At 41.0% G+C, this 25,092-nt stretch overlaps 1 protein-coding gene across 2 annotated transcripts in view; it reads right to left on the reverse strand.

Moving 5' to 3' along the window:
* The window catches only part of Corin (corin, serine peptidase), a 220,968-nt gene that overhangs the window by 130,057 nt on the left and 65,819 nt on the right, over positions 1 to 25,092 (reverse strand). For both annotated transcript variants that reach the window (XM_028861320.2, XM_028861267.2), the window contains exons 4-5: positions 20,534 to 20,741; positions 4,910 to 5,094 (exon numbers count right to left, since the gene is read on the reverse strand). In XM_028861320.2, coding sequence (XP_028717153.1) covers positions 4,910 to 5,094; positions 20,534 to 20,741 — 393 coding nt within the window. The remainder of the gene's footprint in view (positions 1 to 4,909; positions 5,095 to 20,533; positions 20,742 to 25,092) is intronic.

A 25,092-nucleotide genomic window follows, 5' to 3' on the forward strand; every position in this document is an offset into this window, starting at 1 on the left:
CCAGGGACGCCCTGTCTCTGCCTTCTTAAACAGAAAGGAACAGTCTCCGCTCCCACTGGGCATTTACTTGGGTTCTGGGTCTGAAGATCCAAAAGCTGGTCCAGAATCTTCATTCTTGAATGGCAAGAGCTTAACCACTGAGCTGTCTCTACAACCCTGAATAGATTTTGCTGAGTATCAATACCTTGGAAAAGGATAATTTAAAGTTAAAGGCAATTCTTATGTGAAAACTGTTCTGGTTGGTTTTATTGTCCACTTTTGCCAAAGCTAGAGTTACCCAGAAACAGAAACCCCAATTTAGAAAATTAGATTGGCCTATAGGAAAGACTGTGAAAAATTTCTTAATTAATGGTTGATATGGGAAAGCCAAGCTCACCATGGGTAGTATCACCCCTAGGCTGGCAGTCCTGAGTTGTATAAGAAAAAGCAGACTGAGTAAGCCATGGGAAGCAATCCAGTAAGTAGCATTCCTTCACTGTCTCTGCTTCAACTTCTGTTTCCAGATTCCTTCCCTGACTTCCCTTGAGATGAACTACAGACTGCAAGCAGAGATAAACCATTTCCTCGGGAAGTTGTTTTTGGTCATGATGTTTATCACAACAATAGAAAGAAAACGAAGGCAAAGCTAAGCAGCCCCACTGGTGGTTAAAAAGAAAACTTTATACTGTGTAGCAAGTGACCCTATGAAGCTAAGGAGCAAGCACAGGAATTAAGAATGGCCTGCTCCAGAGAAAGACATGTACACGGGCAAAACAGGTCTTTTATGACCAGGGAGTCACTTGCTGAGGAAGCGGAATAGTGACAGAGAATGCTAAATAATAAGAGACAGGCATTTGGAAAATCCTCCCAACTTTGAGCTCTTGGCAATTAAAGCCAAAAAATAAGAAAGAAGGAAATAACACAATATAAATATAAATCAATCGTACAATAGAAAAAAAAATGCAATAAACCAGAAAAGATTCATTGAAAAGGCAGATGTAACCAGTAAGTCTCTAGTAAGCCTTACCAAGAAAGAGACTATCACCAATGTCTAAACAAAAATGGAGTTATCACCATATAGCCTAATACAAAGGAAACAATAGATCTTAACAGACATAAAGAAAAAACCTGGTAAAATACAAAATCATTTATGATCAAAAACGTTATACAGAACAAGTATGTTGTTTTTATATATTTAGGAACACAACACACACACACACACACACACACACACACACACACACACACACACACATAGAACAACAGTTAAAGTAAAAGATTCCAGAGACCATGACCTAGAAAGAGCAATGGGTGTACATGGGAGGGGTTGAAGAGAAGAAAAAAAAGGGGAGAAATAATTTAATTGTATTTTGATTTTAAAACTTTTTAAATTAAAAATAATGACACACCAACCTAGAGCCATCTGGGAAGAAATATCAACTAAGGAATTGTCCAGATCAGATTGGTCTGCAGCCATGTCTGTGATATATTTTCTTAATTTCAAGTTGTTATAAGAGGGCCCAGCCCACCGTGGGCAGTGCCATTCCTAGGTGGTGAACTTGGGCTATAGAAGAAAGGTAGTCGAGCAAGTAAAATTTACTGTGGTTGATATATTGTACTCCCCAATAGACTTACCTGTGGGTCAGAGAACAGAATAGCCACTAAATTAAACATAGAGGTTAGGCAGTGGTAGCACACACCTTTAATCCTAGCATTCCAGAGGCAGATATCCATCCAGACCTCTGAGTTCAAGGCCACACTGAAAACAGCCAGGCATGGTGACACACACCTTTAATCCCAGCACTTGAGATCTCATATCTTGCTTGGAAAAGACACATACCTTTAATCCCAAGAAGTGATGGCAGGAAGCAGAAAAGTATATAAGGCATGAGGACCAGGAACTAGAGGCTTTTTTAAGCTTTTAGGCTTTTAGCAGCAGTTCAGCTGAGATCCATTTGGATGAGGACTCAGAGGCTTTTCAGTCTGAGGAAACAAGATCAGCTGAGGATTGTTGAAGTGAGGTTGGCTGTGGCTTGTTCTGCTTCTCTGATCTTTCAGTGTTCACCCCAATATCGGGCTCTGGGTTTGTTTTTATTAATAAGACCTTTTAATAAGATTTGTGCTACAATTTACTGAGGTAGAGTAAACCAGTAAACAGCATGCCTCCATGGCCTTTACTTCAGTTCCTGGTTGAAGTTCCTACTTGAGTTCCTGCTGTAACATCCCTCAGTGATGGACTGTGATTTGAAAACATAAGCCAAATAAAGCCTCCCTTTCCAAAAATAAAACTGCAGAGCCGGGCGGTGGTGGCGCATGCCTTTAATCCCAGCACTCGGGAGGCAGAGCCAGGCGGATCTCTGTGAGTTCGAGGCCAGCCTGGGCTACCAAGTGAGTTCCAGGAAAGGCGCAAAGCTACGCAGAGAAACCCTGTCTCGAAAAACCAAAAAAAAAAAAAAAAAAAAAAAACTGCAAATAAAAGTTCCCAAATCTGACTAAGAGTATCCACTGGATCCTTCCATAAACAGTAAGACCCTATTGCTGAACCACATACTTGAGTCACAGAACATGGAAATAAACAATCTGGTACTCACCTGGAAATGTCATCCCTAATGGCTAGCTTTCACAGTGATGGAAGATGCTATGTGTGCTACCAGAGGAGGAAAATAACCAGTCTTACCCAGCTGTGAGCCCTGTAAGCCACAACAATGACTGTCCTGGAAAGACATGCCCACCGAAAGACACACTCAATGAAATACATGCAACAGTAGCACAAATGTCTTGGGAGTAACCAACAACTTTCCGATTGGAGTTAAAGCCTGCTCCACAATATTAAACTCATACCTGCACTATGGTAGAGACAAATAACCTATGGGCAAACATGTCATAGGCCCTAGAAAAGAACCTCCTACTATTATTCTCTAACTGGACATCTTGCTAAAATTATTCCTGATAACTTATTGTTATACTCATAGACCAGTGCATCTCTCAAGCCTCATCAGAGAAGCTTCTTTTTGCAGTAGATGGATATTAACACAGAGATTCACAACTGGTCAAGGCATGGACAAAAGGAGAGTGCTAAGTACTCAGTCTTAAATGAAGCATTCATGTTGTACCTCCCTCCAAAGCTCAGTGATCATTATGGAAGAAAGGGTAGAAAGACAGTGAGAGCCAAAGGCAGTAAGTAACTGCAAGGAGACCATTTTTTTTTCTGGACATAGCAGGGAAATTGCAAATATGGACTCACAGTGGTTGCGAGACACACACAAGACCCATGAAAGCTTACGCCAGGCCAAATCCCGGCATGAAGTAGGGAGGTAGGCATAAATCCCACCCCTAGCTGAGGAGCTATTGGCCACTGAGAGCTACTGGGAGAGGCAGAGTCCATTTTCTTTAAGGATCTAGCACCTTGTAGGTTGACCACATTCAAATGGATGGCCACACACCCAAGAGTATACATAGAGCAGAAATCAGAATCAATGGATAATTTTTTAAATGAAGACAGAGTTGGGTGGACAGGAAAACAAGTGGATCTGAGAGGAATTGGAAGAGGAGGAGTGAATATGATCTAAGTATATCATATGAAAATTTCAAATAATTAATAAAGCATAATAAAATAAGAGAGAACTCTCTCTGCTTCTGTTCCATGTACAAAAAAAGAAACAAAGGTTTTGAAAATAGGGAAACATAATCAGAGATCTTTGCCATATATCTATATATCTACCTAATAAATTCCATCTGTATTAGTCAGCTTTGCATCTCAAAATGGCTGCGATAAACAGTTTAAATGGAGGCGAGATTTGTTTTGCCTCAGAGTTTCAGAGGTTTCGGTCCACGGTCACTCACATCACTTTGGGACTACAAAGAGGTAAAATATAGTGCCAAAGGCACATGTAGATAAGAGGGCTCACCTCATGGTGGCTGGGAAGCAAAAAATAGAAAAGAGGGGCCAGAGTCCCAATACCCACTTCAGGAGCTAGATGCCAGATACCCAACTTCATTCTACTGTGCTCCACCTCTTAAACATTCTAGACTCTCAACAGTGCTACAGACCAGCAGACAAGCCTTTAGCAAACGAGTCTTTGAGAAACATTTCAGATCAAAACCATAATAAGATATATCCATGCTGTATACGGAACTATAAATTGAGACCATTGGGACATGGACAAATATTTGTTCCACAGAAGGGATAGTGAAATAGTTATACATTTTTTAATATAAAATCAAATTCCTCATGGAAATACAACTTAAAAATCTCAGTGAGATGCCTTAATGCTCTCACCAAAAATATAAAAATGAGAGAGACTGAAAATGCCAATGTCAGGAGTAGATGGGAACAAGCTGACCTTTTGCACACAGATGCCAGGAGTAGAAGTCCATACAACTAGTTTAGAGAACTACTTTGGCTGAACAAGCACACAACTATGTTCAACGAAAGACGTGTGCAAAAATAGTAACAGCATGGTTTTTCATCATCATTGAAATTACAGGTAACCCAAATGTCCATCATTAGCAGACTAGAGAAATATATTTTTGTATATGGAGTATTCGGTACACTGCATGCAATAAGAAGGAATGGAACCCACAGTAAACACAATGCATTGCTCAAGCGTAATGTTAAGCCAATGCAGAAAGATAGATACAAAGCTATCACACGTTATTTAATTATTTTATTTACATGAAGTTCAGTAATAAGCAAAGCTAGCTAAAGTGATGGGAGTCAGGGCAGAGGTTTCTTTGGCAAGGGTGAGATGATTAACAGGCCTATTGTGGGCATTTGTAGGTGTTGTTAATATCCTGCTTCTTAATGGAGACTTAATGGAGTCTGCTCATTTTTTTAAAGCATATTAGACTGTATACCTATTTACGTATACATTGCTGAGCTGGTGGTATATCTGAATAGAAAACCTTGAAAGGAAACACAGACACTTACATTGCTTCCCGTGTTCCTGCTGCAGCGAGAAGCAGATCTTGCTGACACTGTTGTAGCTCTCGGTGTGGTCTCTAAACTGAGAGCATCGCAGGGAAGCCGGCCAGGAGGAGTTCACCATCCCCAGGACAGACTCACACCCTTCTTTTGCAGCCTCACAGAAAGATCTACAGGGCAGGAGGCCACGCCTAAACAGAAAGGAAAGGGGATGGGGTTAATAGCATTACAGAGCAGTTCTCAAGACAATAATAATGGTATTAAAGCTAGCCGGCAGCAAGTTAATGTGGACTATTAACTGACATTTATTACCTACAGTCAGCAACTTAAACTTCTATATTCAGTCCTGTGACAATTTCAGCCAGCCAATTATATGGATTCTGGGGAGAATAAGCTAGTTTCACAACACATAATGTAGTCACCTCTTATAGAAGTATTTCTCCCAAATGATTGTTCTTAAGATTCTTGTGTTAAAATACACTAGTCAACAAAAAAAAGAAGAGGCCCCCAATTTGAAAGAGCAAAAGCAGGTCAAAAAGTATATTACCCCTACTTTTTATCTTCCCTTTGAGAAATCCAAGCTGTCTCTTAGAGACAAATAGAGAAAACTATTCTTTATCCTCCCTGGCTTTCATGGAAACCTCATACAGACAAGTTGCAACTCAGAAAATCTTGTGTACTTAAAAAAAAGAAGAAAACGTATTAGACTTCTGCTTTGTATTCTGCAGAGTAAAAGACTGAGCCACCATCTGTTAATAGTAAAAGCAACAATACTTCAGGAGCTTGCCCTCATCCTGCTTGGGTGTAACCAAACACTCCTAGATCCCAGGTTTGCCATGGGGATGTTATAGCAATGTCAAGGCCATGGACTGGTCTCCTCTCAGAGGCAAGTGGCCTTCTCAGGCTTACAGCTATACTATGTATATTTTATCTTTGCCAGTCTCTGTGCCAAAGGCATTTCAAAGGATTTTAAGGACATTGGGAAAGAAATAGAAATTTTGTGTGAGTCCCATCAAAAGAACTATTTCAAGTCTTAATATCACAGAATCATACAATGTTTGATCATTGTAATAAACCTTTACTGGGAAGCACAGGCCCAAGAAGACTCTGGAGCAGATTCAAATGCCACACACTTGTTACTACTGGCTTTATGATGGCAGAGGTAAGAAAAGAAAGCAGGTCTGTGAGCTTTGAGGCATTGATCTATATACCCACCATCCAACAATGTCTATTCTCGTATAATAACTGGACTTTTTTGATCAAACAAACCTTGTATAGCATACCCCATTGTTCCATAGATTACAGAAACATGATGGGACCTGCCCATCATGGGTTAGATTGGATCTCACATGGTCTTTGAGAGCCTTGAAAAAGATCTTGTTATATCTAAGAAGTGGAGGAGTTTTCAATGTTTACATTGTGTGGTGGTGATGGGGTCATACTCGGGGCATTGTCCATGCTGTTGATCCTAGATTTCCTATTTTATGTCCTTATTTTGATTATGTTCTTATTTTGAGATAAGATGTCACTAAGTTGCCCATGCTGGCCTTGAACTCATTCTGTAGCCCAAACAGACCCTGAACTTGTGATCATTCTGCATCCAGCTACCAAGCTACTGGTATTACATGCCTTCACCATCAGACATCCCCCAACAATGACATTCTAATAAAAAAATCTTTTTGATCTTTAAAAAGTCATACTAAAATTATCTTTTAAAATAATCTATTTAAATTAATGAAGGTACAGGAAGAGAAGTTTTGCATTTGAACAAGTTACACTGAGAGCATAAAACATGAATTGGTCCTGATGAGCACTCAGCAATATATTAGTGTCTTGGTGTTTCTATTGCTGTGATAAAAACACATGACCAAGGCAACAAATAAAAGAAAGCATTTAATCTGGGGCTTACAGTTTCAAAGGGTTAGCGTCCATGATGGAAGAACAAAGGCATGGCAGCAGGAACAGCTGAGAGCTCACATCTTGGATCCACAAGTAGGAGACAGAGAGAGCTAACTGGAGAAGGTGAGGGCTTTTGAAACCTCAAAGCCTACCCCAAGAAACACACCGCCTCCAACACAGACCTCTTTATCCTTCCCAAACAGTTCCACCAGCCGGACTCCTATGAAGACGAAGTATCCAAGCATATGAGCATCTTTACAGCCATTCTCACTCAAACCACAACGAGATCTTTATAGAAAGCACTAAGAGTGGACAAGTCTCCCCAGCAGATAGGGGAACTTCCTTCAGTTCTGAGGCCACTTACTCTTCGCCATCCTGTGTTTTTTCTCAGCATCTCCCAGGACAACGGTGCTGATGAAGTTTCACACAGGGGCCCCCAGCCTTTCTTCATGTCCTGAAGTTAAGTCTTTAACTCGAAAACTAACTCATCATCTTGGAGACACTTACCCTCTGCCATGCTCATTTTCCTAAGTCCCTCACCCCAGACCTTCCCATGGAGAGATACTATGCTATTATCTGACCTTGAACCAAGAGTTCATTCATGCTGAGACTCAGTTTCCCTATTTGAATGGTGGGGGATTTGGAAGAGCTCAAGTTTGGACCATTTCCCATAATTCTTTTTTTTTTTTTTTTTTTTTTTTTGGTTTTTCGAGACAGGGTTTCTCTGTGTAGCTTTGCGCCTTTCCTGGAGCTCACTTGGTAGCCCAGGCTGGCCTCGAACTCACAGAGATCCGTCTGGCTCTGCCTCCCGAGTGCTAGGATTAAAGGCGTGCGCCACCACCGCCCGGCTAATTTCCCATAATTCTCTTATTATGAACACTTTGTACATTTACATTCACTCTTTAGAGCATGTTTCTCAGAGGAGCACGGAGATCATGATGACCCCATCAGCCTTGCTGAACTTCAAGAAGTAACAGCCATTTTTCTCAAAGCTTGTGCTGTGGAGATCTAGAAACACTAAAATAGCATTAGGTCATCTGTTCTAAAGTTAGTGCCTAGGAAAACTGTCTGGAGTGTTTCCAAATAGGTCTCCTAAGAGGTGTAACCGACTGAAACCCATGAGTTTTACATTGCTGGACTGGGATATATGAGTTGGGGGTAGAGTATTAATAGCTATGAGCTCTTGTAAACAGGGAGCAAAGGAGGAGCCATTTGTTCCTGATTTGCCTGAAATTCAGCTGCCTGTGAAGTGTGGATGTGTTTTGCTTTCCAACACAGGGAACAGGGTGTTGAGACAGGCTACACTGTTTTGGAATATGAGTGTCTATATCCAAGCAGCAGCACGCTGGCAACTGGAGAGCGGTGCTCAGCACAAGGGAAGGTCCACTTCAGCTATCAGAACGACTATTTTAGAAAGGCTGATTGTTCTTCATTGCTGTGTGAAGTACATTTGGCGTGGTGCAAAACAGTCCCTGATGCATTTCATTCCATCATTCCAGTGAAGGCAGACAGTGCTGATGCACCTCTACAATTATTCATTGACGCGTTTGATAAATTTGGAAATATGCTACTGCACAGTGATAAAGGAGCTTGTAGTATTTTCACTAGGAAGGATGTTTTTAAATAATTAGTCTACCAAAAATACTTTTCATTTAATCTATAACTTCATTACTGAATTTATTTCCAGAGAATTTTATTACGATACATCTAAAATATCTAGATGCTTATCTAGAAAATTTTTATGATAGTCATAAATGTAAATTTACTAAATAAGCTAGAACTACAAAGTAAACTTCTGGCTTTTAAGAGTTATAGATCATGTTTTTCTTTTTAAAAACATCTTCTTTTCAATTTAAGCTACTGTTTAGAGATACTTCATAAAAATTCTTTGAGAATTTCACATAACCACCACCATCATGCAATATATTCTGACCAAACTCATCCCTCACTTCTCCCCATACTGCCTTCCAGATCCACCATCACCTCCAAACCTCTAATTTTGTGTCCTTTTGTTTTTAATAAACTATTGAGTCCAATTTGTGCTGTCCATCCACTCCTGAATTCAGAGGCATCCACTGGAGTGTGCTTGACCTACTACAGACCAAACTCTTGAGGAAAATTCACTCTTCATCCCCAAAAGACATCAACTGTTCACAGGTCCTCAGAGGCGAGATCTCAAGAATTTCCTTCACACCCTATTGCTGGAACATTGGCATGGTCTTGGGCAGGTAGCCATAGCTGCTGGGGGTCTATGCTACAGTCATCCCATCAAGTCCAGAAGAAACTGTTTTGCTCTGGTCCTCTCTGACTTCTGACTCCTACAATCTTTTTGCCCTTTCTTCCAGGATGGTCCCTGAGCCTTAGCTGGAATAATATAGATGGTGCATTTGTGACTGTGCCGGCCACAATCACTGATTCTCTTCTCTGTGTGTTGACCGGCCACCATCAAATGCACAAAGAGACTTCGCTGATGAAGTCCAAGAGCTGACCAAGTGATGGGTATGGAGATACAAAGTTAGAAAGCAGTTTGGTAATTTGTGTACTGGAAAGAATAATAGTAGTAGGCTCACCCCTGGGGCCTATGAGATTCCCTAACCCAGGGTTCTAGGCCAGATTTACAATTTGAGTCACATGTTTCCTCCTGTTGAGCAGGCCTTAAATCCAAGCGTACAACAATTGGTTACCCCCATAACATTCTTGCCACTATGGCTCCCACGGGTCGCTGTTGTAGTTCACACAGCTCACCGATGGGGAAGCCTCTTGGTTGTGCCCACCACTACCACCAGGCCCTATGCAGGTGCTTTTCCTTGGGTTCCCCAAAAGCAATCATTTCATATAACTATACTTAGAAAAACCGAGAAACGAACAGTAGTACAATGCCTCTGAGACAAATGTCCTATTTAAATATTGTTAAATATCTCCATTCAGAATCTCATATTGCAGTTGTCAAATTCTATTTTTGATAAGCTATGCTTAAAATATATTAGGAGAAGTTCAGATTTAAAACTCTTTTTTTTGTGGGTGTAGGGGAGGATGATTTGCATCAGGAAGAACTTAAAACATTACCTATGGTCTCTGCCTTCTACTGATCCTGCCTTTGAAAGCCCCTCTCTTGAGTATGTAATGGTTTATTGACTTACTTCCACCCATAGAAACTAATGGGATGCCATTTCATTATTGAGCTGCATATAATTGTGACTTCTATTTTATTCACTCCCCCACCACATTCTCTCTTGCTGGCTTTGACAAAGCAAGTTGCCATACATATTAAGGAAAACTACATGGCTGGCCTTGAGTGTGACCCATTGCCCAACAGACCTTGAGAAAAATGAAGCTCTTCTAACAGTTCATAAACTCAGAAATGGATCTTTCCCCAGCCAACCTTCAGAAAAGACCTCAGCTCTAACCAACACCTTAATTCACGATGAGACTCTGGAGCAGAGGAGTCAGCTAAGTGGCCCCAAGTTTCCTATTTACACAGGTAGTGACATAACATATGTGACTTATTTTAAGCAACTGAGAGTGTGTTAATGTGTAGCCTAGCCATCAGTAATAAATATACTTTTCCTTGGCACATCCCTTTGTCAAAGTCATGTTACTGAGCTCCATGTGCTATTCATGGATTAGACTTAATCATTTTTAGTGCAATTCCAGTTGGTCTTTTTTCAGACTGAGCTGTTCACCAATGCTCACGAAGTCAGAGTTGGACAACTCCCAGAGCTGTAAGCCTTCCTCAACCATGAAGATATTGTTCGTGTCTAAAGAGTCATGTAAGATCATATGCCTCCATTTTCTCCTTTTCTGTTATGAGAAAGTTAAAATTGAAAGAGAAGATCACAGAACCAAGCACTATGGCCCCACCTGGGTGACCCCCTTTCACAAATGAACCACCATGACACAAGAATATGAATCTGGGCAGTGGTGGCACACACCTTTAATCCTAGCACTCGGGAGGCAGAGGCAGGCGGATCTCTGTGAGTTCGAGGCCAGCCTGGGCTACCAAGTGAGTTCCAGGAAAGGCGCAAAGCTACACAGAGAAACCCTGTCTTGAAAAACCTATATATATATATATTTGAATCCATTGCCATTGCTGGAAAGGGCAAAGCAACAGGTGGTTTGGTGTCACTGTGAGTGGTCAACAGCACCTCAAGTGACTGAAGAAACCTTACATGTTGTATGAGAGATAGGATGCGTGCTTGGTCTCTGCCTGCACTAGGCATGGAGATGAAGAAGTGAACAAGTGAAGGCTTGTCTTTGCCACTGTCTCCCATCAGAAAAGAGATAGTGGAAGAACTCAGAGTATCACTCACTCACTTTGGTCTGGAACTCTAACAACCAGGACTGTGATTTACCTTGTCTTTATTTGTGATAATCATGGTTCCAGCTGGAAACAGACGACCCACTAAAGTTGGAGCGCTGCCTGGTGTTCAGTGAAAGAGCCACCGACAAAGGCAGGGCTTCCTAATGCTGGCAAGGGTTAAGCGCAATGGTCTGGGGCCAGGAGCTGCTGACACCTAAGTTTAAAAAGGAAAGGGGTGATTTCTGCAACTCAGGGAGAGCCGTCGAGGGAAGGCGGCTGCACAGGAGCCGTGGCCTGTCACAGAACGATGTCCTCAATCTCTGCCACTTGGCAGAGAGGAACATGAGGTGACCACTAGTCAACATGCCTGTCCTGCAGTCTGACCTCCTACTGCTGGCTCCCCTGGGGTGAGTACCACAGACGCCAGGAATGTGGTCATTGCTGAAACAGTGTCTAGGGAAGAGTTGGAGCAGCGGCATGAAGAAATAAATGAAGACTCGCCAGCACACAGCTGCAGGCCTCAGCACCCAATGAGGCCTCGACAAGTAGGAGGAAACACAATGGTGTGTGAGTTGGTGGTTCAACTATTATTAGCTTAAAATCTGGTAGGGGTCTTTATAACTCAGAATCAGCAAATGCAGCCATGGCAGGTTTTGTGGGTTGCTGTTTGCATTTGTCTCAGGGGGCTGCTGCAAAAGGACACACTTTAGATGAAAGCAAAATCAGTCACCACCTATGGGGGAAGAAGTGAGCATAATTTCCATTCAAGTGGAAGTTACTGTCATGGACTTCTTGAGTCAGAATAAGAAATGATCTCAATATTAAGCTGTCCATCTATAGACTGATTTGCTGACTTATTGATCTCCCACCAATGCGATGTAAGCTCATGAGGCTGGTGGTTCCTGGGTATTTCGTTTGCAGCGGTCTACAAGCGGGGACACCCAGGTACCCTGTTGCATAAAGGAGTAAAATATTCAGAGAATGACTTAGGCGCCACTAGGAATAAAGCTGTCGGCAGCAAATGTGGAAGGAGAACCATCACCACAGAGCCTTCTCCCCAGCTGAGTGAGCTGGACAAGGGTGCAAACCTTCCCTGCAACCCCCCCCCCACGCCAAACTCCCTCTCCCTGAGGACTGCGAAGTCTACACATGCTAGTCAGTCTTTATATCCTTGCCACGTAATAGGAAAATGTCAGTAAGATGGATGAAACACCCACAGGTGGACTGTCTTGTTTATTTGGCAACTTTAGGGTTTCACTTTTAGGCCAGAAAAACTCAAAGAAATACCAACAGAAAAAGAAAGGTTGATTTAAGTCAGCAGGAATAACACAAAGCCATGAAGCAACTCCTGAAAGAATATCAAAAACATGCCTTCTCTCTGATGGGACACTGGTTATCTTTAGTATTTGGCACATTTACCAAGACCCATGGGATAAGAGATTAACAAATATCAAAAGCAACCTGCAACTGTGACATTACTTTGTAGCAGGAGTCTTCAAAGTTCATATTAATAAAATCAAACCTGAGGCCAGTTATTGGGGTGAACGCTGGAAGATCAGAGAACAGAACAAGCCACAGCTACCTCACCTCGCCAGATCCTCAGCTGGTCTTGTTTCCTCAGACTGGAGACCTCTGAGTCCTCATTCAGAATGGGTCTCAGCTGAAGTGTGCTGCTCAAAACCTAAAAGCTTAACCAGCCAAATTGCTTAACCAGCCAAATTGCTTAACCAGCCAAATGCTTCTAGTTTCTGGTCCTTACACCTTATATACCTTTCTGCTTTCTACCATCACTCCCTGGGATTAAAGGCTCACTTTCTGGGATTAAAGGCATGAGTCACCATGCTTGGCTGTATCATTGAACATATGGATTTCTGCCTCTGGAATGCTAGGGTTAAAGGCGTGTGCTACCACTGCCTATTCTCATGTTTAATATTGTGGCTGGTCTGTCTCTGACCCCAGATAAGTTTATTAGGGTGCACAATATTTTGGGAAACACAATACAACCACATTACTTTGCAGGTGTTTTGATTTTTTAGTATAATAAAGTGATACCAATGATAAGAGTCTTCAGGTGAATGGAATCCTAAGTATTATTTCCAAGTTCTAGTCCCATGCAGTGAATACCAAGAACTATTGGAGAGAAAAGAAAACCCATGAACTGGCTGAAGTATGAGTGCCCTAGACATTGGCCATAACCTGACAAGGATTTTCAGGAATATTTTTGGTTGACCTAGTTCTCCAGTTTTGCAACTTGGTAAAAAATGAAAGCAATCTGGATTATTCAACTGTGCAGTACCTACACTTTGGACCATTTTGACTCATCAGACAGAGTCTTCCCTAAGTTGGCATTTTAGGCATAATTTTGCAAAGCAAAGTAACTCACCAATGTTGCCTGACATGGAGCTGTGCTGTGACTGACCAATAATACAATCAGCTGACAAGGACATACAAGAATAGACTGCTGCTCCCAAGTTAGGAAGGACACCCAAGTAAGTAACCAAAAAACAGCTAAGAATACTTAGCTGGCGGCAGGATCAGAGTCTACTTTTCTTTCTTTCTTTGGACATTGATCTATATATATTTTAATATGATTATTTTAATTCTAATTTTTCCATATATACCCAAAGATGACACAATAAGACCTTTAAGATATAGTTAAAGTCCTTAGGAAGATAAATTAGCAATGTGCAATTACTCTTTTTAGAAAACAATAGCAAAAGCTTATGGTGATTTAATATATTTAATGAATTTGCCAAAGAATTGTCTAATTCCTATTATACAATTAGAATTTAACACAATGCCAGGGCTGCATGTACACAGGCGACAGTCACAGGCTGTGCTGGGACATAACAGTGCCACACAGGAAGTCTCCTAAAACGATATTCAAAACAAATGTGTTACTTTTCAACTGAAACATCATTAGGAAAGTTCAACTCAAAAATAGTGTGAAAGCACAAGCTGTGCAAATAGTTCTCAATGCTCTTTACATACTTTGTAGTTCTGTGTAGCAAGAAGTTGGGTTTTTCAAAAGCCATCCCAATGTATCATTGGTGCACATCTTGATCACTTCCTGGAAGCATCTCAGGCTTAATTTGTAATATAATAAGGTCCAAACCGGAAAATCCTGGTATCCATTCATCGAAATGTCAAAGTGTGACTGGCCTATAAAAGGCTCCACATAATTGATACCTACAACTTGATGAGTTTGGAAATTAAGAACCTGTGAAGCCATCACCATCACCAAAGCTCATAAACTCAACCACTTCCCAAATGTCTCCTTCCTTCTGCTTCTTATACTGTAGAGGTATTTGCTTTGCCCATGACCTTGGGCTATATGGCCCAAAGGAGGCAGGGCTTCCTGCCATTATACGTGACCTCTTATAAGGAGTTGGAAAAGAGTCACATGCCCCTTCTTCCTGCTCCTGGTTTTGAGGTGGGTTCACTCCCAGTCAGCTCAGAGGACAACTTCTGCTGTCTATTGCATTCTGTATTTGTGAGTGTATTTCCTCAATTTATATCTTAATAAATTCTGTTACCCATGTAATAGACTCTCATGGATTGATCATAATATTATACAAAAACTAGTGGGTTTCTTTTGGGGCTATGTATATAAAGAAAACTTAATGATGAAAACAAGAGCCATCACCAGGCTGCCAAGAGAAGACAAAAGAAAACCTGAGGTGTCCAGAGAAAACTTCATTACAGTCAGGACTCAGAGGCCAAAAGCTTAATTCGAGAGGAAAGTTTCTAGGCAAGAGGAACAGCATGTGCGTACAAAGGATGCTCAAAAGAGGTTTGTGGTTTTTGAAAAATGGAAAGGACAGTCAGTGAAGGTGGGGCTGGGCCTGTGCCACTAGAGAGGCAAGAAGGGCTTCAGAAGCCATGGCATGGAGCTTAGCTTGAAATCTAAATCTGACAGGAGGCCCAGAAATGACAGAGTCTGGGTAAGGGTACTGTGCAGTTTGTTCTAAAATGATCACATGGGAAGTTAAAGGACAGGCAATTACAAGCCAGGAGATGGAAAGGGGGAGAGGACATTAGAAATCTGGCACCTCTAGTCATGGAATCAAGTTTATATCTGCCCAGAAATTCACATACTCCATCAACAACGGGAACCACTACATATGAAGAATTTATCCAACAGATAAATGTAGACTTTCTATAAGTCATAAGAAAGTAGGAGACACAATCAGAACTATAAGTAACTTTGGGGTTAGTTTCAGCAAGGGTTGCTCAGAAAGGTTGCTAGTATTTCTTAAATTTATATAATTTTATATTACTAGAAATTTTTACACTTAAAAATTAGTTAGTTATAGTCTAGGTTATGGAAATAGCTCACTCAGGGCTGGAGAGATGGCTCAGAGGTTAAGAGCACTGGCTGTTCTTCCAGGGGTCCTGAGTTCAATTCCCAGCAACCACATGGTGGCTCACAACCATCTATACTGAGATCTGGTGCCTTCTTCTGACCTGCAGGCATACATACAGGCAGAAAACTGTATACATAATAAATAAATAAACCTTTAAAAAAGAAAAGGAGGAAGGGAGGGGGAGGGAGGGAGGGAGGGAGGGAGGGAGGGAGGGAGGGAAGGAAGGAAGGAAGGAAGGAAGGAAGGAAGGAAGGAAGGAAGGAAGGAAGGAAGGAAGGAAGGAAGGAAGGAAGGAAAGGAAGGGAGCTCAGTCAGTAAAGTCCTTGCCACATAAGCATAGGTGTAGATGTAACCAACCGTCTTATTAAATAAGAAACACAGAAACAATGTAAAAGAGAAAGCCGAGAGGTCAGAGCTCAGAGCTAAAATCTCACCCTTCCTCCTGCTGTCCCAGCTTCGCGAAAAAAAGACCTACTTCCTGTCGGTTTGTTTTTTTATAGTATGTCGTTCTGCCTTCTCATTGGTTGTAAACCCAAACACATGACTGCCTCGTCACTGTCTGAATGTACAGCCCCCTAGGTCTTAAAGGTATATGTCTCCAATGCTGACTGTATCCCTGAACACACAGAGATCTTATGGGATTAAAGGCGTGTGCCACCACCGCCACACTCTTGCTATGGCTCTAATAGCTCTGACCCTGAACACACAGAGATCTTATGGGATTAAAGGCGTGTGCCACCACCGCCACACTCTTGCTATGGCTCTAATAGCTCTGACCCCCAGACAACTTTATTTATTAACATACAATCAAAATAATATTTCAGTACAATTAGATTACCACCACACATAGGGACCTGAGTTAAATTCTTAGAACTTGTGTTTTGAAAAAAATGGGCATAAGGCCCACACGTTTGTAATCTTAGCACTAGGGAGTGAAAGCAGAGATGCCTGGAGCTCATTGACTGGCCAGCCTGTCTACTCTATGAGCTCCAAGCCAATGACAGCCACTGTCTCTGAAAACAAGGTATCTGGCTCCTGAGGAATTACACTGAGGTTGACCTCTGACCTCCTCAAGCAAGCAAGAGTATACACACACACACACACACACACACACACACACACACACACACACACACACACACACATCTCACTTCTCATTTGAGGAAGTCCATTTACTCCCCAACGCAAACCTATGGGAATCTAGGCTACTATGGGAAATGGTCCTACATTTGAGATAGGATCTTTAATCTCTTGTCATCTACATACATAAAGAATTTCTATTTCCTTGCCCTGGGTATTTCTGCTAAAGCCTAGTCACAGATCAGTACACCTGAGTAGAAAGATCAATAACGAATGCATCAATTTCCTTACTTGAACTCATCAATTTGCAAGTAAGGACCTTCCCTGCAATGTAGTAGAAAAGTTGAGTCAGGTGATGAGAAGTCAGTATGGTTTCCAGAGAATCTTACAGAAGCTAAGTCAAGGCTGACATTAACATCTTCTCGGGGCCAATGAAATTACAGGCCAACTGTGTGAAGGAGGTAGGAGAAGGGGACAGTCACCCATCAAAAGCACACAAAGACTTGGGGTGTATTTCATATGCCAGAAGGTCATCTACATCTAACACTCTTTCAGCTCACCGATATTTTCTTGCTAGCTACTTGATATTTTGAGGCAATACCTTCTATCCTATATACTTCAGAGCCATTCCAATAGTTATCAGTTAAAATTTTATAGTTTTAAATATGCTTCACTGTATCTAGATGTCTCTCTGCCTTTCAACCAGCCTGTTTTGTAGTACATGTCAACACACATTTGGTCAAAGAAGTCACAGTGTAAAATAAAGACCATTAAGGTCCATTGTTTCATCTTACAATGTAGTTAAATAGCATCTGTGGTCCCAAAGAATCAGGTTAAAAACTATACTGTTTATAAATCCCACCGTAATCTTTGAAAATTAAATTTTAAATGTTATTAAATAACTATTTTCTTTAGGCTAGAAAACAAACACTTTTCCTTTATTTGAATAGTGTGGCATATAATAGATGATACAAAATAGTGAAACACAAGAAAAATATGTTTGACCTTATAATGGTTTTCTACAAGACATTTACTTTGATGAACTTATTTGGCTTATTAAATTAGGTTGCAGTTCCCATACTTACACTAAATGACAGCAGGAAGCACAGTCTATCAGTACAATTATAAAACAAAATATAATAATAATAATAATAATAGGATGAGTCTCCAAGGAACACTTAAAAAGTAACTGTAAATTATTATTCATTATAACAGAAAATGGAAAACTCTCATATTAGTGCAGTTATCAAAGGATAAATCAGGTCAAGGGGAAAACAAAGGTATCTTACAGTGCCCTGGAAACTGTGGGTAGCTCAAAAGTGTTTATTCAAGCAGAGACTGAGTTAGAATAAAGAGGATCATCATAATGAACTTAGTGGTTCCAAGACTCTCAATACACTCCCTCTCATTGTCTCTCTGTAAGCATGCATGAATCCACAGAGGAGTTCATCTCAAAGGATATAATGGAAATTCTTGGAAAGTGAGCAGAAATGAAATGAGAATCCGGTTCCAAGAAAACCTTTGGCACTTTATGTAATTTTGTTTTAAGCAATGGAGTACTCCATTTATTTATTTGTTTGTTTATTTATTTATTTACTTATTTAATTTACTTACTTACTTGTTTGCTTATTTATTTACTTACTTATTTTTGCAATTCTTCACACATAGCATATATTTTAGAAGTACTTTTTTAGCCAGGCAGTGGTGGCACACACCTTCAATCCCAGCACTCAGGAGGCAGAGGCAGGTGGATCTCTGTGAGTTCAAAGCCAGCCTGGTCTGCAGAAGGAGTTCCTGGACAGCCAGAGCTATGCAAAGAAACCCTGCCTCAAATGTGGGAAAAAAAAAAAGCACTTTTTTTTGTGGTCTCCACCTCATTCATTCTACATGTCCTTCACAAATCACCACTTTATAGTTATTGCTGACATTTACGGAGCTCTCTCTAAGAGCCAGGCAGTGTCCCAAGCCCCATGTATCATTAAATCCTCACATGAATTTTGTAACCTAAGTATAACTATTATTTCTCTTTCGTGGATGTGGAGGTCATGGCACACAGCTCCCTTAGCCTGTTTTCCCAACCACTGCCTCAAAGAAAGAGGTCCACATCTTAATTTCTAAAACTGGGAATGTCACCTCACTTGGAGACAGGGTTTTTGTGGATATAATTAAGGATCTTGAGGTGAAGCTATTATCTTAGGTTGTGTGGATGAGCTCCGAATCCAATGACAGCATCTTTATAGGACACAGAAGAGGAAGAGATGCAGACAGCCAGGGGATGCTCTGTGATGGCGGAGGCAGAAACTGGAGAGACATGGGCACGTGACAAAGGAATAGAAATAATAGGAAACTAGCAAAGGGGAAAATGAACTCTCCCCATAGAATCCTGAGAACCAGACAGCCCTGCAGACTCCTGGACTTTCAGCCTTCAGAACTGTGGGAGAAGACATTTCTGTTATTTAAGCCACCCAGCAGGTGGCAATTGGTTAAAGCCACCCAAGGAAACCAGTTCAACCACCAACTGTGTTGCCACAGTCTGGGAAAATAAAGCATCTCTTGATGACCTTTTTTTTTTTCTTTTGTTCTTTTTTCTTTTCTTTCTTTTTTCTTTTCTTTTCTTTTTTTCTTTTTCTTTTTCTTTTTTTTTTCTTCTTTTTTTTTTTTGGTAGCACAGGGCACGAGGCAAGCACTGTGTCTCTGACTCACATCCACAGCCCACACAAACATCCCATATTTTAACCCACAAGAAACATCAAATCCAGCTTCTCGTTCTGTGTGCCACGAAAGCCCCTCTCTGCCTGACTCCTTGATAATTCAAGTTGCGCTGAATTCTGCACATGCTCACATTCCTATTTCTACAGTTCAACGTCTACTGCCCCTGCTCTACCTCAGATCGATGGCAGTGCAGCATCTTGCAATTAAAATAACAGGTGCTTTCCTGGAACATCTTTTGCTTGTGTTTCACACATAATTTAAGCAGTGTGTAAAATACATACTTCAATTATCACAAATAGCATGTGATGTACCACACTTGAAAAATGAGATGTGTCCTACTACCTACTATTACTATTCTGAAAAGCTCCTAACATTTCAATACAGAAAGTGATTGAAGTTGTATTGAATAGGTTCTTAGCATATGTTTTGAAATTCTCCAAATACACATTTAGTGCTTCAAATAACCATGGCATTCTTTGGGTTGATTGACTGCTATTGAAAAATCATTTCTATCATATTGAATAGCCTCTGCTTGTCCCTCCACATCTAGTCCTCCACCCCAGCACTGGGTCCTCAGGTTGATGAGAAGAACCATCTAGAATGTCATTCATAATTGATTTAAATATGATTTGGGACTTCTTAGCTGATGATGTTCAGTGAGGTTCTGGATCTCATCCATTGCACTGGACGACTTTGTCCCCTGTTAGTGAATAAATTCTCTGGCAGAAAGGATGATTGGAGAATGAGGTTGGGATATTTATTCCTTCTCCTCTGTCTCTGCCTTGGGTCACAACACCAGCAGTCTGGAGACCCCTCCACCCATAGCTGCAAATTTCCAATGGCTTCGAACCTTTTCTTCTCTTCAAGCCTTTGTTAGAACTATACCCTCTCATCATGAGATCTTAGTGCTTCTCTTCATTTAATTGTTCTCTCCCCCTCCCCATACCTCCATAAACAGTCTCACCAATAAACATTTCAGCTATCCATTTGGGTGCATTTTTTTTTCTTCTAACAGACCCTCATTGAAACAGCAATTGAGTGTCCTCCCGATAGCATCAACTAATATACAAATAATTTCTTCCAACAAATAAAATCTGTATTTTCTAAATACATTTATTTCAGAGACTTGCAGTTAGCTATGACATTTGTGGGTCCTTTCTCCCCCTAAAAGCAACAAAAATGAAAAATAGTAACAGGACGGTCTGTTCCTCTTGGACACTTGTCCCTAGGATAACTGGGCTCCTATCATTGAATGATTTGGTTCCAAAGTACCTGTCATCACCATCAACGATGCACTCAGGGAAGGCGAGGCTGCAGCCAAAGAGCAGGATATGTTGATAGCAACTGAGGCGATGGAGGTTCATAAAGAACTTGAGGAACTTCTCCATGTCCATGGTTTTGACAATTGGCAAAAGAGGTGTGAGGGTGCTGTGGTAGGGAAGAATCTGACACTGGCTGTGAGTGATGTTCATGCAGGCACCTGGGAAGTGGAGACAGCTACATTTAGAAGTCACATAAGAAATCTATGTGTGTAAGCTTATGCAATATGACAGGTGAATGAGTTCACAATGCAGCATGTATTTCATATTACAGTACAACTTTACTACAGACAACCATGTACGTAAGTATATGCGGGTATAACAATGAAATCAATTTAGTAATGTTTCTAAAGGGAGAGCAGGTGTTTCCTGAGGAACATATGGAAAATTCACGCATAGGGAGCTGCTGTGGACCACTTACCTCGGAAGGACAATATGTATCAGTGTGTTTAAACACCCACATCCTTTGACACTCCAATGCCACTTACAGAATTTATCTTAAGAAAAGAATCATGGTTGTGAATGTAGATTTGTGTACCTGGACCATATGTAGCTTACTATTTTTCAAAGACAGAAATCCAAGCCTTCAACAGTGGAGATGGATTTAAACTATATGAACAGACAATGGAATGTGTAATTCTAGGTATGTGAGATGCTTTGGAAGACTATTTAATTATATGGAATGGTGGATATAAACCAATAAGCAAAAACAGCACTTTAGGGAAAAAAATTGTCTACATAAATACATACAATGACACAAGGATCTGCAATCCAGACTACGACATACTTCACAATCGTCTCAGAGCTCTGACCTTGTTTTCTTTCATGGTCAGTTCTGACAGGCAATGTCACATCCACAGCCCAGCCAATTCTTCCATCCCAGAATTTGTATGCTTAGTCTAACATAAATCAAAATATTGATATGGGTTCATGTAATGGAATTTTGAGATACTTTTATTTTTCACTGTATTCTATACGCTTGTATGGGTTTAATAGCCATTTAATACTTTTAAGTTAAAGTTTGCTGTTGTTATTCATGCAGACTGTTATTTAAGAACAAAATTCACAAGCTTCAGAAATGTAGTGAAACAGTTAACCTTCTTTCAATGGAGGGAAAGAAATAGGCAGGGAAATTCAACAAAATGGGAACATCTCTTCTGAGAAATGATGCGATTATCCTCTCCAAATGGAAGGCTAACTCCATGTTCACAAAGTTAGTGTCGACAGACAATCCTGCCAGCTTAGTATGATGACATAACTACACTCTCCACCTGTAACGTAAGATGAATGTACCCTCTAGTGCAGACTGCCCACTCTTTCAGACTACTTTATAGCTCAATGTCTACTTTGAAATCTTTCCTTATCCTCTTCCAAGTACATTTCTTTTCTCACTTTTCCAAACTGCTCTGAAAACTCCCCAGGTTCTATAGGAAGCCCATCCCCCAAATGACCAGACTGTAGCTATTAGATCAAAGAGCCCCATGCTTCTTCAAAAGACACCATCCTCCATTTTTAGACAATATTCATGGATCACTGAAATGTACTGATCTCAGTGGTGCAAGATCAAACCATGGTTTCCACTTTCGAAGACAACTGGAAATAGATGTCTCTGTACACCAGAACCTTTAGCATAAACATGACAAAGAAGTTTAAGCCATAGCACTTTCCTGTACCTCCCTATCTTCAAAATACAAAATAAATAGACTTGCAGAACAAGAAATGTTCAAATGGATAATAGGACATAAATACACACACATTGCAGAGATGGAACATTTTGGACAGGCTTCATGAAGATATCACTCAAGTTATTTGGGAATGAAAGTTAAAACACACCAGTGTAAAAAAAAAAAAAAAAAAAAAACATTGTAGGTAGGAAGGGCAGGGAGACAGACCAGCCACCATTATGTGCATGATGCTATGATAAAGTTTCTTTGAAAGAACTGACAGTAAATGTTTCTCCATCAAAAGATAAAATGATTTACAGAAAATCTAGACATGAGCCATTTGCTGAGAACCAGCTTGGTACTTGGAAGTAAAAGAGGCACTCAGAACTTCTGGGTCACAGCTATCTCACTTCTACAGCCCAGAGAACAGACATTTGGCTTATATTACATACAAGGAAACTCAGTTTCAGAAGACTAAAGCCTTCCTGCCTGGACATCCATGAAGACCAAATGGTAGATCTGAGACTTGAAAATTCTGAGTAACTTCTACCTGGAGGCACACCAGTGTTACTATATTAAAGATAGTTCCCAAAAACTAATACTTAATACCCTAAGAGAGGAAAAGGTTAAAAAGAATATATCGCAATGTTCTTTTTTACTTTTTTTTTTTTTTTTCTTTTTTGGTTTTTCGAGACAGGGTTTCTCTTGTGTAGCTTTGCGCCTTTCCTAGAACTCACTTGGTAGTCCAGGCTGGCCTTGAACTCACAGAGATCCTCCTGCCTCTGCCTCCCGAGTGCTGGGATTAAAGGCGTGTGCCACCACCGCCCGGCTCTTTTTTGGTTTTTTGAGACAGGGTTTCTCCGTGGAGTTTTGGTGCCTGTCCTGGATCTTGTTCTGTAGATCAGGCTGGCCTTGGAACTCAGAGATCTGCCTGGCTCTCATCTGTCAATCCATTTTCTGTTGCTGATAACAGCATACAATAGAGTAAGTAAGTTACGAAGAAAAGAAGTTTGTTTTGTCCCATGGTCCTGGAGGCTCGAGTGGTCACATGGTAAGGGCCTTCCTGTTGGGGGTACTCGCTGCAGAATTCTGTGGTGGTATGGAGTATCACATGGAGTCATTTGCTACTTTCAACCTCTCTGATTCTTCTTATAAAACTCCCAATTGCAGCAAGGGGATCTCACCCTCATGACATCATTTAATCTTAAACGACTTCCCAAAGATGCCACATCCAAATGCAGTAGTGTATTTTTTTTCTTTTTCTTTATTTCTTCTTTTTTTTCCTGGATCTTTTTCTTGAGACAGGGTCTCACTAGGTAGCCCAGATTAGAAGTCGTGATTCTCCAGCCTTAACCTCTCAAGTGCTAGAATCACAGGTGTGTGCCATCTTGTCAGGCCAATGTGATTTCTTTTTTTTTCTTTTTATTATATTTTTATTATATAAAACAATTTGTATTTTTTTCTTTTTATTATATTTTTATTATATAAAACAATTTGTATTTTTTTCTTTTTATTATATTTTTATTATATAAAACAATTTGTATTTTTTTCCTTTTATTTTATTTTACAATACCATTCAGTTCTACGTAACAGCCACAGATTCCCTTGTTCTCCCCCTTCCTGCCCCCTCCCCTTCCCCCCAGCCCACCCCCCATTCCCACCTCCTCCAGGGCAAAGCCTCCCCAAGGACTGAGATCAACCTGGTAGACTCAGTCCAGGCAGGTCCAGTCCCCTCCTCCCAGATTGAGCCAAGCGTCCCTGCATAAGTCCCAGATTTCAAACAGCTAACTCATGCAATGAGCCCAGGACCTGGCCCACTGCCAAGATGCCTCCCAAACAGATCAAGCCAATCGACTGTCTCACCTATTCAGAAGGCCTGATCCAGTTGGGGGCCCCTCAGCCTTTGGTTCATAGTTCATGTGTTTCCATTCATTTGGCTATTTGTCCCTGTACTTTATCCAACCTTGGTTTCAACAATTCTCGCTCATATAAACCCTCCTCTTTCTCACTAATTAGACTCCCAGCGCTCCACCCGGGGCCTAGCCGTGGATGTCTGCATCCAGATTCCTCAGTCCTTGGTTGGGGTTTCTGGCACAACTATTAGGGTATTTGGCCATTTCATCACCAGAGTAGGTCAGTCCTGGCTGTCTCTCGACCATTGCCAGCAGTCTTTTGTGGGGTTATCTTTGTGGATTTCTGTGGGCCTCTTTAGCACTTTGTTTCTTCCTTTTCTCATGTGGTCTTCATTTACCATGGTCTTCTATTCCTTGTTCTCCCTCTCTGTTCTTGATCCAGCTGGGATCTCCCGCTCCCACAGGCTCTCTTTCCCTCGACCCTCACCCTTCATTGCTCCCACTCATGTCCAGGTTGTTCATGTAGATCTCAGCCATTTCTCCGTCATTGGGCGATCCTCGTGTCTTTCTGTTTTCCAGGTAGTCTCACTGGTGATGTGAGTAGCAGTCCAGTCATCCTTGTTCCACATCTAGTATCCTCCTATGAGTGAGTACATACCACATTTGTCTTTCTGAGTCTGGGTTACCTCACTCAGGATGATTTTTTCTAGATCCATCCATTTGCCTGCAAACCTCATGATATCATTGTTTTTCTCTGCTGAGTAGTATTCCATTGTGTATCTGTGCCACAATTTATTTATCCATTCTTCAGTTGAAGGGCATCTAGGTTGTTTCCAGGTTTTGGCTATTACAAACAATGCTGATATGAACATAGCTGAGCAAGTGCTCTTGTGGTATGATTGAGCATTTCTTGGGTATATGCCCAGGAGTGGTATAGCTGGATCTTGGGGGAGATTGATTCCCAATTTTCTAAGAAAGCACCATATTGATTTCCA

Source organism: Peromyscus leucopus, chromosome 10, assembly GCF_004664715.2.
Source record: "Peromyscus leucopus breed LL Stock chromosome 10, UCI_PerLeu_2.1, whole genome shotgun sequence".
Classification (NCBI taxonomy): domain Eukaryota; kingdom Metazoa; phylum Chordata; class Mammalia; order Rodentia; family Cricetidae; genus Peromyscus; species Peromyscus leucopus.